Raw genomic sequence first — 17,307 nt, 5'->3', positions numbered from 1 at the left:
TGAGGTCATTCTATTTGAAAGCTGGCCTAAACATTATTTTTAAAATATGTAAAATATATCCTTCATGTAATAAACAGCATAGAACAAAAATATATTCTCTCAGAAGAGAAGTATATATGAAGGAAAATGTTTGTACTATGTTGATATCAGTGTAACAGGGTAATCTATCATGGAAGAATCAGGTGAACAAGGAAAAACTTTAGCTTTGTTTATGATTTTATTATTTTTAAACAATAACCAAAAATGTATATTAATTATATAACATAAAGCATTCTAAATACATAAATCCAATTGTGTTCTTGTTTTGATGAATGTTGTTCCAAGAGGCAGGAATTTACATTGTATCTATTAGGCAAGAGATAGTACTTATCAAAGTTGAGAATAAGCACAGAATGTTTCAATTTTAGTAAATACAGCTGGTCCCAGACTTAATGATGCTTTGACGTAAGATTTTTCAACTTTACAGTGGTGTGAAAGCATTCTGTAGAAACCATACTTTGAGTACCCATACAATCATTCTGTTTTTCACTTTCAGTGTAGTATTCAATAAATTACATGACATATTCAAAACTTTATTATAAAATAGGATTTGGGTTAGATATTTTTGCCTAACTGTAAGCTAATGTAAGTGTTCAGAGTACGTTTAAGGTAGGCTAGAGGAAGCTATGATGTTCAGTGGGTTAGGTGTAGTAAATACATTTCAATTTATGATATTTTCAACTTTCAGTGAGTTTACTTGGAGCTAACCACATCATAAGAAGCACTGGTATATGAAAGATTTGCCCCAAGGAATCACTATCTTTTTAGGCAGGGCCATCACGGGATCCACTTTGGAAGATCTTTAGTATTTAGCATGAAATAGCAATCTATTTTAGCAGTTCTGTAATAAGCCAGGACTTGTCACTTGCCCTGTTGGTTCTTCCAGGTTCTTAATACAGGCATACCTCAGAGCTATTTATTTCAGAGATATTTCAAGTTGAGTTTCAGACCAACACAATAAAGTGAATTTTGCAATAACACAGAAAAAACATCGTTTTTGTTTCCCAGTGCATATAAAATTATGTTTACACTATACCATCATCTATTACTGTTCAATAGCATTATATCTAAAAAACAATGCACATATCTTAGTTTAAAAAATGCTTTATTGCTAAACAATGATAATAATCATCTGAATCTTCAGCAAGTTGTAATCTTTTTGCTGTTGGGGGCCTTGCCTTAGTGTTGATGGCTGCTGACTTGTTAGGATGGTGGTTGCTGAAGGTAGGGGTGGCTGTGGCAATTTCTTAAAAGAAAACTACAATAAAATTTGCAGCACTGATTGCCTCTTCCTTTGATGAAAGATTCCTCTGTACCGTGTGATGCTGTCTGATAGCATTTTACCTTGTGTAGAACTTCTTTTAAAATTGGAGTCAATCCTCTCAAAAACCCTGCCACTACTTTCTCAGCTAAGTTTATATAATATTCTAAATCCTTTATTGCATTTCAACAATGTTCACAGTATCTTCAGCAGGATTAGTTTCTGTATCAAGAAACCATGTTCTCTGCTCATCCATAAGAAGCAATTTCTCATTCATTAAAGTTTTATCAAGAGATTATAGCAATCCAGTCACATCTTCAGGCTCCCCTTCTAATTCTAGTTCTCTTGTTATTTCTACCACATCTGTAGTTACATTCTACACTGAAGTCTTGAACACCTCAAAGTCATCCATAAGGGTTAGAATCAACCTTTTCCAAGCTCCTGCTAATGTTCATATTTTGACCTTCTCCCATAAATCACAAATGTTCTTAATGGTATCTAGAATGGTGAATCCTTTCCAGAAAGTTTTAAATTTACTTTGCCTAGATCCATGAGGGCAGTCACTGGCTATGGTAATTATAATCTAACAAAATAAGTTTTTTTTAAGTAATAAAACTTGAAACTCAAAATCAATCCTTGATCCGTGGGCTGCAGAATGGATGTTGTGCTAGGAAGTGTGAAAACAACATTAATCTCCTTGTATATCTTGATCAGAACTCTTGTATGACCAGGTGCATTGTCAATGAGCAGTAATATTTTTAAAGAAATTTTTTTTTCTGAGCAGAAAGTCTCAACAGTGGGCTTAAAATATTTAGTAAACCATGTTGTAAACAGATATGCTGTCATCCGGACTCTTTTTTGTTTGATTTATGTCTCACAGGCAGTATAGATTTAGCATAATTCTTAAGGGCCCTAGAATTTTCAGTATTGTAAATGAGTATTGGCTTCAACTTTAAGTCATCAGGTGCATCAGCCCCCAACGAGAGAGTTGGTCTGTTCTTTGAAGCTTTGAAGCTTTGAAGCTTTGAAGTCAAGCATTGACTTCTTTCTAGTTATGAAAGTCCTAGATGGCAGCTTCTTCCAACAGAAGGCTTTTTTGTCTACATTGAGAATCTGTTGTTTAGTGCAGGCAATTGCATCAATTATCTTACCTAGATCTTCTGGATAACTTTCTGCAGACAGTACATCAGCATTTACTGCTTCACCTTGCACTTTTATGTTACGGAGATGGCTTCTTTCTTTAAGTCTCATGAACCAACCTCTGCTAGCTTCAGATCTTTTTCTGACAGCTTCTTCACCTTTCTCATTCTTCACAGAATTGAAGATTGTTAGGACCTTGCTCTGGATTAGGCTTTGGCTTAAGGGAATGTTGTGGCTAGTTTGATCTTCTATCCAGATCACTTAAACTTTCTCCATATCAGCAATAAAGCTGTTTTATTTTCTTATCCTGTGTATTGACTGGAGTAGCACTTTTAATTTCCTTCAAGAACTTTTCCTTTGCATTCACAACTCGGCTAACCATTTGGGACAAGAGGCTCAGATTTTAGCCTATCTTGGCTTTTGACATGCCTCCCTCACTGAGCTTAATCATTTCTAGCTTTGGATTTAAAGTGCAAGACCTGTGACTCTTCCTTTCACTTGAACACTTAGAGGCCATTGTAGGGTTATTAGGTGCCTCATTTCAATATTGTTGTATCTCAGGGAATAAGGAGATGTGAAAAGGGAGAGATAGGTGGAGTAATAGTCCTAACAGCTGGTAGGTTGGTGGAACAGTCAGAACACACGCAACATTTATTGATTAAGTTTGTCATTTTATATGGGTGTGTTTTGTGGCATCACACATCAATTACAATAGTAAGATCAAAAATCACTGATCATACATCACCATAACAGATATAATAACAAAAAAGAATTAAAATATTGTGAGAATTACCAAAATGTGATACAGAAACAAAGTAAGCACATGCTGTTGGAAAAATGGTGCCAAGAGATTTGCTGGAACTCAAGGTTGTCATAAACCTTCAATTTGTCAAAAACACAATATCTGTATAAAATACAATAAAGCAAACTGCAATAAAACAAGGTATAACTGTACTCTATTCGTTTTAGGACTGATATGGTCTTTAGAATAGCATCATATCCTATAGGTTTTTTAAAAAATCTTATCAACCTAATGCCTTCATATCTTAAAGAGTGGCTAGCTTAAAATTTAGCTATTGCCTCCATTTCCTTTCTTTCCATACCTAAAGTCAAAGAAGCATCCATTTGCTGCCTTAACACAAAACAGGAAATATTTAATATGTCCCACAATGTGCCTTCTCAACCTTCTGGCCAAAGATTTGAAGAGAAACAAGGAGAGGCAATTTCTGCAGGAAACCTGGGAGTAATAGTTGTATATTTACCTGAAAGAGGAAGTTAGTTTTTCCTATGCAGTCAACACATTAATTTATTCAACAAGTATTTTAGGGGCTCTTTTTCTGTGCTAGACACTATTCTAGGCTCTTCCACAGGAACATAGAAGAAAAAAAAAAAGAAAAATGGGAAGTCAGAAGGTAGGAATCTTTGAAATAGGAGAGAAATAGGGCAAAGATAGCAAAAATGGCATGGTTTTCAATTCTCCTGCACAAATTGAGACTTTCAACATCTGATGATATGCTTTGCAAAGAAAAAAAAAATCAATCAGGCAAACATCTAGTGCAACTCTCCTCCCTAACCCCAGCCACAATCGGCCCCTCCTTATCCATGGAGCTTTTTCACAGTGCTTTATAGTAAAAGCCTGGTACTAGTATAGCATTTGTTATTTATATTTGGATAATTTTAAAATTTCACTGGCATTTCAAGTCTCCTAAGTATCAAATTTTCTGTTTATATTAGCATTCCCTTTCCTTAAAACCCTGTCTTTTAGGCCAAATCCTGTGAGGCTGTTCCCAGTCGGCCTGATTACTACCTATTGAAAGGTTAAGTCTCATAGACACAAACCAGCTACTTTCTTTCTTCTTATTATCAAAATATGAACACACTCCAAAACCATCTACCACAGATTTCACAGAAACGGTTGCCAATGACAAACTTTTAAAAAGAAAATATTGTTCTGTATTAGAATAATTTTATACTCTAAACGGTGCTAGGAAACTGGTGAAAAGTTACGTGATTTCTGCTCCATGTGTTTTATTCATCTCTGGTTATAGAAGTACATTTGTTACTTGTGGTCAGGAAGAGAAGATAAATAGAGTTAACCAATAGGGAAAAGGACTTTGATGACTTCAGTCACTGGAACGCCTCTGCCAGAATCATTATGAGCTCTAATAATAAATATGTGACTTATGCTTTTTCCCTTTGTAATTTCCTCAAAAATTATTTACTATTTTATTCAAGGTTTAGCAAACCTTCTTCTTAATTCAGTCTGCTACATTAAATTAAAAACATTTCAACCAAATTTAGAACCATTCTACATGAAAAGAAAAATATACAACTTTGACAGGCTAGTATTTACAAGCAAGAAAAGGTCTTAGAAAGTTATTTTTCTCCATCTTTCATATTAAGTAATTACAACTTTTTGCCAAACTAAATATCTTGTGAAGATCTTTACAAAATAGCTTTGTAATAAGGCACGGATACCATGTTTTACTTTGAAGTGAAAAAGGTGATTCAATTTCTTTGTTGGAAAATTATTTTAAAACATCACTTTGTAAGTAGCATTTAATTCAGTAGAATGAAATTCTGTATAGGGGTCTTCCCTTCTGCTTCTGTTGCTAGATACAGCCAAAGGGCTTCTTTCTAACCTGTTTCTCCTGGTGCTTACACTTTAGAAGGGCTTCAATGAATTCCACTTAATATTTTTGTTGAGAGCCTCAAACAAAAAACAGAATTATATGTCTTTTGTTTGATTTATAATCATCTACTTCTTATCTAAACACTCATGCATGCTTGAGTAATAAGTAGCTGCTGTATGATCTGTCATTTTTAAATAACCTGGAAAAAATGAAGAGTATAGAAATAATGGCTAAGGCTGTGAGAAATTAGAGTTCTAATTTGCTGAAATACTGAAATATATGGGAACCGTTGTCTCTTTTGTGCACCAGCTCATCCATCCATCGTGCCTGGCAGAGTACTATGCATATGGCGGCCATTAGTACAGAATACATATTTTACAAATAAACAAGCAATTGTACCTAATTGGGATGTTCCAGGATAAATTTCTCTCCTCAAATCTACATTTTACAGGTAAGAAATAATTTCCTAGACTAAAATAGCTATTATTTTCATCTAAGAACACTTACCTGTTTGCAGCCTGGACTAAACAAGGTACTTCTTGGTATAAACAATATAATTAAGTTATTTAGGGTCTTTGCACTTAGAAGCTTTCTGATCAATTGCAATTTTGATCTCTCTATCAACTAACAGATGAAACTGCAAGTACTTTGGTATCAATTGGGCATTTGTAATGTTTTGTTGAAAGATTTTACATACACATTGTGTAGACATATACCTAAAGCAAATTTTCTAGATAATAGCCTTCCAAGTAATAATGAAAATATAAATGTTACCTTAATTATCATACTATCTGTCCTGTTCATATTTTCAGAAAAAAAAATTGAGGTGCAAAATTCACATGTATGGATTTAAGTACTAAAGAAAGGAATTTTATGCTGAATTTACCTGGTTGACCATCCATCTCTGAGAGGCCCTTGGGAAGTTAGCTCAGCAAGTTGTATAGTTCAGTTTTGGCTGGACTTTGTTGATCTAGCCATTTCATAATTTTATTACTGCCAGCTTGCTTTTAATTTGAACTGAATCTTTCAACATATGAAGGCAAGTCATACTTATTGTAAAATGAATTACCGAGTGATTCACTGATGAAACATTCTGGGATGCGAGAAACATCACTGGAAGATTTAATATGCCATGGGAAGGTATATACAGAGAGTAAATTTATTGGGGCTACTTGATTTGCAACATACGACCCCATAACTCTCTTGTGCACAACTGCTGCCCGGGTTTTATCTTACCTCCAACACTGGACATTCTAGAGGAGTCCTGATGAGAGCTGGATTTATTGCGGTTTTGATTTTTCCGTTTGTTGGCTGCTCTCACGGATCGAAGAAGTACCTCGCTTGCCTTGAAGAAGGCCACCATGAAAGGTTGTTTTGATTGAGGCCCATGTCGTCCCACAAGACCGGCGGATTTGACGTTGATACTGCGTCCTAGAACAGAACGCACAAGCTCTTGGTTTATGCACAAGAAACAAACGTTTACTGGACGCAAATGAATTCTGCGGATATTTTGAAAAACAGAAAAGTTTGAAAACATTATCAGAATGTTTTCTTTCCAGGTCGAGATGCTTATAAACATTGAAGTTTACTATTACAGAAAATTATCTCTGCGTGGTTTTTTTCTTTTACATCATCCTTCCACCACAGACTACCCTCCAATTGCTTTCACTCACTGATAGCTTCTCAGACCCTGAAGTCAGGAATACTTATAAATGGAAAGGTCTCACTACTCATCAGCCTGGAAATGTCCACATTCAATAACCATTTTAAAAATATTAACTACCAACTACCGGGCTCTTCTGCACTAAATGCACTATAATTTTCCCCTAAGTGATAAAAGCTAAATGCGTAGCAGAATGTTTCTACTTTCTCCAGCCTATTTTAAGCCTTTCAAGTGTTAATTAGTGCTGATAGCCTCCTCCCACTTTACCTCAGGCCAGTGCCCAGCAAACTTTACAAAGCTGTACTCTACTTCAAGTTCTTCACAGATCATTCTGCAAACCCTGCCTGGGGATGGGTGTTTGTGTTAAGCCCCAGTTAATTCTCAATATGAAGTAAACATAGACATCTCAGAAACCCTTCCCCTCTAAGTTTTGACACACCTGAATGTTTACTGAAAGGATTTCAGAAGAGATGAACCAAGTCTAGAGACTCTCAGAACGGTGGAAAAAAATCCAAGAGATTGGAGATTTGAGACTCACATTTGCCTCTAAACTAACTACCCTGCATCTCAGAACTTTCTGAGCCTACTGATGTGATCGCGTGTCAGAGAAGAGGGCTACAACCAGGACCTGTACAGGAATGAGTTAGAAGTCAAGATTCCCTATAGAATAGAAGTCGATGTTGATGAACTACCACTCCCATGGGGATAGTAATGATAATACTTACTATAAACATGTCGTGTATGTTTGGAGTACTTGCTTTGTATCTGCTAGGCATTTTTCTAAATGATCTTCATGCATTATTTAAATTGATTCCACAAATGCCTTAGGAGTTAGGTTATTGTTAGTCTCCTTTTTTTTATAATTTACTTTCATTAGGTTCTTTTAATTTAAACTAATCACTAAAAATTATGTATATATAATTCATACATATGAAAAAGAAAACTATCGATATCTGAAAACTGATATCTGGTTCCTTGAAAAATCACTCAAAGAAGATGAACTGTTCAACCTGAAGTTGTCAATTGAATTGAGAATTACTCAAAACTTATACAAAGTTTCTACGCTAGATACAGATGTTACTGGTCTTTTCAGAGTAATATATAATGTGGTTTGAAATATGTGCGTGATTGACTCTGGCTTACCCCATGAGAGATGTGCATGTTTTCTTAAAATATTTATTCAGTAAAGACTGTGGAGCAACCTCAGTCCATTATAAGACCTGACCCACCTTAGAAGAAAGGAAAGGAAAATAAGTCCCTGAAACAGCATCAATGGCATTTTAGCAAATAAACCCTTGCTCTTAACAAAATTTATTTTGGCAGCAAAAAAAAACTTTTGTGTATACTTGTATTGTGCAGAGACCTTCTACCGTCAGAAAATGAGACTGTGTCGTGTGAGGTTGTGCAGCTGTTGAGAAGGACACAGAGGTCCTTTAAATAAATGTGGAGGTATTGGTTAAAAAAAAAAAAAAAAGTCTGCACCAATCCAGACAGCATAGGTATCTCCACAATTGTCCTACAACATACTGGGAAAATTGTCCAATTCCTACAAGTATTAAAGGCCATCTGCCTTACAAATGCCACTGCACTCAGTCCTACCAGAGAAAGGACTTACAAATAAAATCAAAGCAGTAAACCTCAAACAAATAAACATATAGGTTTCTCTTTTAAATGCAAACTTTCGGTGGCTCTATGCCAGAGTCTATATTTCTTAGAAAAACTCTATCACTGGCATAAATGAAAGAGGCAGTTTGATTTGTGGTCAGAGCAGTTTCCATTCTACTTCCACTGTAACAAATGTATTAATTCAGCTCAGACTTCCTCCTTCTGGCAGCCCTTTTGCTGTAAAAAGAGAAATTAGAAGTTCCAGCCAAATACCATACCTTGAACTGACCCACTTCAATACATAAACACTTTTACAACATGTTTATTCAGGTGTAGCACTTGAAATTGGTTTAAGATGTTTCCAGTGACAGAGAGCTCAGCAAAAGAAAAAAAAAAAAAGAACTGAGAAACTTAACTGTTATAGAATAGAATAACTGGCAATCTGTTCTTCAAATTTTTAAATTTTTTTTTTTCTGTCTTGGAGTGCAACATAAAAAGTATTTGTCAAAGTTTTTATTTTGATATTTTAATGAAGTGTTAATTTAACAGGAACTACATTTTTACTTGAATACATTGATGACTGCAGAAATCATTTTTAACATATGATCTTTCTAATACTGAAATAGGTTGCTGCAAGATGTTCACAAATGCAATACAATAAAATCAGTTTTCTATTCATTACAACACACACTGACCCCTTTATAGTTAAATAAGCACTTAACACAAAGTTCCAAGTTTCCATTGGTATGCAAGAGTGTTGCTTTTATTATTATTCCAAAGACTTTCAATATTTTAATTTTTATCTGTGGAGAAATAATGCTGCTCTAAAGATTTATGTTCTGAAAACTGTAAAGATATGTGTATGTTACAAATACCGGTTTCTTGGGTTTTACAAAGGTGGATATTGTGTGTGAAGCAAAGTACCCTTCAAACCAATGTGAACTCCCTTTAAAATAACTTTTAATATTATTAAGTTTCCTCTTGGTTTCCTTTTTACTTCAGCAATGAGGTGACTATTAAGATTCCATAAGTTAATGCTTGCTCAGTTACCCTTGGTCTTGAGCTACGCCATGGAAGCATTAACTATTTGAACTACTTCTTCAGGTACGATATACCTACATTGATTATGTTGACTAAACCTATTGAATGGCTGAGCAGCTGTTTTTGTTAGAAGTGCTGATAGGAACTTTATTGCCTGTATTAAAAATAGTGAATCTTTTATAAAATGTATTTGAACATAATAAATTTGAATTTCATTATTAAATGCAGTATATTTTAGGTCCTGCAAATATATGAAGAGGCCTACCTAAAGCATTTTGATTTCAGAAGACCATAGGGGGTGTGTGTATTATCATGGATTTACTTTTCAAAGCTGATCCTTATTTTGAGTAGTCTCTAGCTTATATATAATATATTTATTATATAATAAAAATATTAAATAATAATTACTCATTAGTAATTATATTACCAATATAATAAATGTATTAATAATTAATATATAATGTATTAATGTATATAAATGTATTAATAATTAATATATAATATAATATAATAATTAATAAATAATGATTATATGACATATAATAAATATGTTTATTTTTGTTATATGTAAATATAATATAAACATATTATGTCATATTTTACATATATATGTAAAGATTAAACATTGACTAAACAATGAAAATGAAAATTGGTGGGGATAATGAAAAGAGCAATATAATAAAGGATGGGAAGGATACCAGCTTGAGCATAAGCTTAGTCACCTTAGGATTCAGACACATCTAGGCATAGCTAGAACATTGGTAGGTTTAACTCACCAGGCTTGTATTTGAATGACAGTTGAGGATTGGCCAATTTCATGGGCAAAAAGTAATCTTAAGGAAAAGATAAGTCCCTAAAGCATAGACTCAGAGCAGTGTTCCAGGGGGAAGCAGTGATTTTTGAGTGTATAACTCAGAGTTACATCTGGCATAGCTCCAATGGATGCATGTCTATCTCCTAGAAACAAAGGAAATTCAGAGAAAATCTAATACACTCCTTTTACCCAAAGTCTGTAAAATACTGAGAGGACAAGGTAACACTACTTTGGAACTTGATTAACAGAAGGTTACACAAATGGTGGACAAAGATTTTCTCTACATCAGAGCAGTGGCTTCAGAGCAGTTCCACAGTGGGTTGGGATGGCAGCCACAGAACGAGCTTCAAACTTATCTCCTGTACCAGCATCAGAACTGGCTTCACCTTAAAGGTGAGCTAAGCAGCAATCTCATGGCATTGGGAGTTTCAATGTGCACCAACAACCGTACCAAAGCAAGTGCTGGTGATGAGATGAGGTTGTTCTAAAAGCAAGAGAAAAAATGTTCTTGTATGATATCCAAGACTTGGTGTCAACACTGGAAAGAAGGTAGGGATATGATCTGCTAATTGGGTGGGATGACAACAGGAGGTGAACAACATGATTGCTGGGAGCCGTTCAAGCTTAAACACACTTAAGTTCTCCCACAGAAATGGGAGGGACGAGACAGCAGAGCATGGAGTGGAAATGTTCTTTGAAGGATGTGACAGCATTCCAGTGATCTCACTGGTGGCAGCTAGACTCAAAGAAATATTGTTTGTGTCCAATTATTCCAGATTTGCCTATCATGGAATGCTTGGGTTATGAAATGAAAGGGGTAATGGCAACAATTATAGGAGTCCAGAGTTTGGTATTAGTATAGATATTTTCTTTTTGTATTTACAAAAATTAAATCTTTGCACATGAAAAGTTATTTTAGAGCTACGTATACCTTGGCCATCTTGTTTTTGCCTCAAAATTATTGTACAGGTACCAAGGTAAAATAAACAATTTGAGAAGCAAATATTAATATATTGTTTCAGAGTCTTATTTACTAAAGAGTGAATAAAAATAGAGTTGGGCTGATATCTTCTAAAGAAATGATTATTCTCTTCATACAGGAGTCAAGAAAAAAGTATGTGAGGGTGTCCGATCTATTAATACTAAATTTTGTTGTAATTGAGGCTGAAGATTCAAGACTTCCAGGTCTGCCACTTTGACCCATATGACTTCTTATAAGTACTGAGGTCAGGATATTGCAGTCACATTTGCTTAAGAACACAAGTGAGACTATTTCAAATTTATAGTCATAGAGAAAAGATAAGTTGGCAAACCAGAGATCCATCCCAAACTCCCTGGTTTTGTATTTCAGACCACTCCTTATGGAAAATGTGACTTTCAAAATGTTTATTTCTTTTAAAACAAAGTTATTAAAGGAGATTCTGACTTAAAACAGCTCTTTAGAGACATGTTGATGTTATAGGGATAAGTGGTTCCAAACATGATCATTTAGTTTCTTTCTGGGGTACAGTTTGAAAAACATTCATTTGAGGATATATCAATCTAAACGTTGATATCACTTTGAGATGTTAGCATAAATTCTGGTTTGTTTTTTTCCTCCTCTAAACCCATAGTAATTGATTGCTTAACCCAAAACACCGGTGATGGAACTCGTGCACAAATTATCTTTTCTTCATTTCAAAAAAGACTCTTGTGGCATCCTTTATGGACTATTTATTTCATAGTGGACCAATCAGTACATTGTTTCTCATTTGCATATCTATCTGATCTTCACTTATTTTCAACCTGTGTTTAAATTTGATTCTGGTACTCTTAAATTATGGGTTCTATAACTCTAAATCAAACTGAAATTTTACCCTTTTCAAAAATAGATGATGTAAAATATCCAGAATTCTCTACCCAGCATATAGACTAAATCATTTTTATATCAGATTTTAAGGAATATGGAGAAGATACAATCTTGTTTACTTAAATTCCATATATATTTTAAGTCGTTGTAACTTTAAATTAAGGATATTGCAACCTAGCTACGAATTCCTACTTTGTTACACTTTCATGAAAAATTTGCATAGTTTTTAGCTTTCTTGTAAAAGCGCAGAACTGTTGCCAGATATCAGTACACAGATTTGAAATATCACAAACAGAATTTAGCATTCCTAATTAAAACTTTCTTTTTCTTATGAAATAGTTTACATTGCCTTATAAACTCAAATGAAAACAAGGCAAAGCTGAGATTTAAAACTATGTCAGTGCTCCTGGAAATTCACGCTTAATTAGTGCGTAAAAAAAAATGTTTTTTGAACTACAAAGTACAGGGTAAGATTTTTGAATGATTCTTCATAGTAATTCTGGAGATCTGATTAATAAATGAGGCTTATCATGTAATGTATTTGCTGGACTTTTCTGGTTCCTTCTTTACATTGACATTTAAAAGTAATTTTAAAATAACCACTTTGCATCATATCAAATATATTTATAATTATATGTTAAATATTAATAGTGTGTCAAAAACAAAAGAAGGGGAAAATGTAATCATATGTGCAAACAAGCATAGGGTTCTGTGGCTGCTACATAAAGGAAAAAAAGACACATTGGAGAAATGAAATCCAGGAAAAGCCACTGGTAACAGTATCCTGACATACTGATAGGAACCATGAGTTGAAAATTTTCTGCGTGTAAGAAATGTGTTTAAAATTCCCGATCATGTATTAATTGTAATAGGAGAAATCCATTTTCCTGTATGTTAAGGTATATGAGGGAGGGAGAAGTTTAAAGGGGAAAGAAAATTTAAAAAGAGTTGATCTTTTTAAATATTTTGCAAAAGAGACTGTCATGCCCTATAGCTTGAGAAAGTGGCGGGAATTAGCAAAGGAAATGGGCATATTTGGTCAGAAACACTGGCATGATGACTCAAAGTCTAGAAGGGGAAAAAAAGCACAAACTCTTGAGAACCTTTGATCTCATGAGGGCCCAGGAAGGAAGGTCTGGGGACAGAGAGGCTGAGAAGGAGCAGGGTCAGAGGTCTGTGCCTAGCTGTAGAAGCAGTCCAGGATGCTCGAATGCTTTACTGCGTGGGGCAGATTGAGGTGATGGAAAATGAGTAGTCTCCTTCCACGGGCCATCAGTGTGAAATGAGGGGGTTCACTATCTCAAGCCCAACAAATACTTTTTACCTGAGCCCGATTTTCAGCTGGTAAAAACATGAATTCTCATGACAGGAATTGTAGTTTACCTTTGCAAAAGCACTTACATTTTAATAGTTCTTGTCTTTATATATAGAACCTTTCCCCTGAGGTCCTATGAACTTTACAGACATCATCTGTCACATGCCCCCAAAAGATTGGTTAGCAGTTGGTCTTATAGTCCTCATTTATTTTAAGCAAGTAGAAACAATCTTTTCACAAAACCATGGGGAGGGTGAATTATTTTTAGTCTTTTTCCAGTTATTATGTGACTTTTTTAAAAAAATAAGAAAAGTACACGCACACACAGAATCCTTTCCTTTAAAAGCATGGGGGATTTAAATAAAACTACAGTGAAGCAGAGTTTCAGCAGAAATTGACCAAAAAGTTTATAAATTCTTTCTATGTATTATGACATCAATTAAGAAAAGTGTTTAAAACTCAAACTCATTTTAGTTTGTTTCATAGAAGTGAAATTAATTTAATTTCATACCCTGCATCTAGTGATGAAAATAGTCTTTGAAATGCACTAAGGGCAGCAACTTGGGGAACTTATGAGTCTCTAAAATAGACTTTATTTTTAACCAGCTAATATGCTATTCAAAACATTTTTTACCATACAAAATACTATATAGTTCATTAAATATTTAATCTTCCCTTTCAATTTGTACATGAACCTACAAAATGATCATTGGCTAATTCCAGGATCTTTGGAATAGTCTAGTACTATCAACATGGAAATATATATATGGAATATATATTATGGAAATATATATTATTTGATACCTAATAAACTAAAAAAAGTAAAAGATATTTTTTAAAATATATAATGGAGGACTGATACTGAGATACTTAATGGAATATGCCATAATAAGGGGCTACTACTGTAGAAACAGATTTTGAATGTTGTCATGACAAAGAAATGATAAATGTTTAAAGTGATGAGTATGATAATTACCCCGATTTGATCATTACACTCTGTATACATGCATTGAAACTCTACATTGTACCACATAAATATGTACAATTACTATATGTCAATCGTAAATAAAAACTAAATTTTTAAATGTGAAGTTATGGCATTTGGAGCTTACTTCTTTCCTACACATGGGTAGGATGAATCACAAAGCATTTTTCTGAGTGAAAAGAAGGAGAACTTTTCTTCACCACTTTCTCAACGTCTCTGGCTATGGCAAGAAGCCAAACTGGCCTGCCCTACATTAAGGGACCAGTCACAAGGTGAAATCTCACACTCTCATGATTCCTTTGGTGGTCCCCAGAGCACAGGCATCCTTCTGAGCCATTTAAATGCAAAATAACAGCTTATTTCCAAAAAGTGTTTTCTTTTCATGTAGTTGCTGGGTCAACAGCAACAGCTGATCCCATAGTACAAGTACAACTTTCATATTTCTATCAGTTGTGTCACTTTGGAGAAAAATCATATGAAGAATACTTCCACATATAAACATAACTGGTACCCAAGAGTAACAAGAAGTATGTCTCAAAAGGATCAGGGAAACTGGAAATTGAGAAAGTTAACTAATTCAATACTTCTGACTTTAAGACAGACGCAATAGCTCCCATCTATTGAATTCAGGTATTTTATATCAGTAGATTTATATACATCATCTTATTTATTCCTCTCAACAAGGCAATTGTTACATTTTTAAAATGATGAAAACAAGGCTCAAACAAGAGTCAGATTTTTAACTCAGCCCTGTCAACCCTAAAGTGGTATGTTTTCCTCTAAGTACATAGCATTCCCTTTGCTGGGGATTGGTTAGAGCTGATGTTTTTGTCTTGGATCTCTGCATAAAGCTTTCCACATTGAGTATAAAGGAGGAAAACCATCTCTCTCATAGTCTATCAGTGATACACATACTGTAGCTGTGGAGAACAGTGTTATAGTCGCTTGTTTTGTTAAGTTCAGGATCAGACTTTCCTTAGCAAGTAGGAAGACAAGGACTCAGCACTCCTTATCAGCCACGGGAATGCAGGTGGTTCCCCCAGTTTCTATTCCACTCACATTGAACCTTGTCACACTGCAGAGAAAGCATGCATTTTTAAGGAGTGGGGATATATAATTTCCCTATCAAATTGGTTTTCTTCTCTTCCAAATTTTGATCACTACTTACAATATATACTGTTGGCTTTGGTTGGTAGATGCTTTTGGTTTTTTGTTTGTTTGTTTCCGTTTTGGTTTTCTTCTCTCCTTTGGAAACTTTCACCAGGTATGCCAAAGTTTACCTCTCAATAGTGCAAAACCACAGTGATTGCTCATGCCTTATACTGAGTAAAGGTTTTCTCCTCTTCTCACTTGTGCTTTCTGCACAATACCAGCACTACCGTTATTTTTGCAATGCATCTTGGACAAATATATATCAACAAGTAGAAAGAATAGGAAAAACAGTTAACTCCAGTGTATGATGATAAACAAAAAGCATTTTATATTTTTCGTGACCCTAAATTGATATTACCATGAAAATATTTACCCCTCAGATCATTAGTTTAGCCATAGTTAGAGTCTAGAAGACAGATTATAGCAAACAACAAAAGCTAGGCTATGTTTTTGACATTGTCATTTCTTTGGCAAGTTTGATGCTACATGGTTACTGTTCTGAATTAAGGAAAATCAAAAACAGAAATACAGACTTAGCCAAACACTTCCATATCTCTTTTCATTAAGAAAAAACTTTTTTAGAAAAGGTAAAATATATCTTTCAGCAGATAATGAACCGCAACTAACTCCTGTTTGTAACTGCTTACTTTAAATCATTGATTTTAAAACGCTTTTTCATGTGTGTTTTTGAGTTGTGATGCTAAACTTTGGATAAGCAAATTATGTTTACCATATGGCTTGCATTCAAGTATAAACAGACTATAAATTAAAACAAAAGAAATTACTTTTAAAACCTGGTTTTAAAATGTTGTTTATCTAATGGACATGAAAAAACAGCAAAGTTGAGTCTTTCAATTTATTACTAAACGTATTCTATAATCAACATCTGTTTACAAAGAAAACATATTTTCTCTCTATAAATCATTATACAAGACTAATCTGGGCTATAAGTACAGTACATTTCAGAGTACTAATAAAAATTATATGTATCAAAAATATGCATAGACATTTTTAAAAAATCAGAAGCATGATTCTTCATTTTCAACAGAACTAACGGATATGTAAATTACATTCAAACCAGTTTGTTCAAGAATATGAGGTTTTTAGAAAAGCAGCTCCGCTTAAAGGAATAAAAACAAAGCCAAACACACTGGCAAATGAAAATATGTCTCATTGACAGAGATTTTTCTTTTCAATTCTTCAGAAAATAAAAATCCCCAGTGTGTTGCTTCTTAAAACCAAATTCAAGAAGTCCAAGACCCTTTTAGGGTTGAGACAATACCAACTCATCATGAGCTTTGATATCAGGAGGTGGGATGGTGAGATGAGAGAAAAGATAGATTTTATGCTGACCTTTTATGAAAAAAATTAATAAATTTTGGAAACTGCGTATTCAACCAGCCTCAGGGTGAATGTGCTACACTCTGCTTTAAACCATAAACTTGATTGTCAGTTAATACTTTAAGATCAAAGGCCCCATGTACAAAAGAATGAATTGGTAAACTGGACTTTAGTAAAAGTAAAAATTTCTGCTCTGTGAAAGACACTGACAAAGAGAATGAAAAGTTAATCCACAGACCTGGAGAAAAAATGTGCAAAAGACCTACAATACAGGACTGTTATCACAAATACACAAAGAACTCTTAAAACACAACAATAAGAAACAACCCATTTAAAAAATGATCCAAAGACCTTAATAGACACCTCACTAAAGAACATATACAGATGGAATATATGCATATGAAAGAAAAGATGCTCCATATCATATGTGATCAGGGAAATGCACATTAAAACAACAATCAGCTACACA

General features: G+C 34.2%; 1 protein-coding gene across 1 annotated transcript in view; it reads right to left on the bottom strand.

Moving 5' to 3' along the window:
- BMP5 (bone morphogenetic protein 5) overlaps positions 1-17,307 on the bottom strand; it is a 123,980-nt gene that overhangs the window by 16,655 nt on the left and 90,018 nt on the right. Inside the window, exon 4 of the mRNA XM_012780792.3 lies at positions 6,310-6,504. Within this exon, the coding sequence (XP_012636246.1) occupies positions 6,310-6,504 (195 nt within the window). The remainder of the gene's footprint in view (positions 1-6,309; positions 6,505-17,307) is intronic.

This window comes from Microcebus murinus, chromosome 5 (genome assembly GCF_040939455.1).
Source record: "Microcebus murinus isolate Inina chromosome 5, M.murinus_Inina_mat1.0, whole genome shotgun sequence".
In the NCBI taxonomy this organism is placed as follows: domain Eukaryota; kingdom Metazoa; phylum Chordata; class Mammalia; order Primates; family Cheirogaleidae; genus Microcebus; species Microcebus murinus.
Note: the sequence above shows the minus strand (reverse complement) of the source record. Positions and strands in the feature narration are given on the sequence as shown.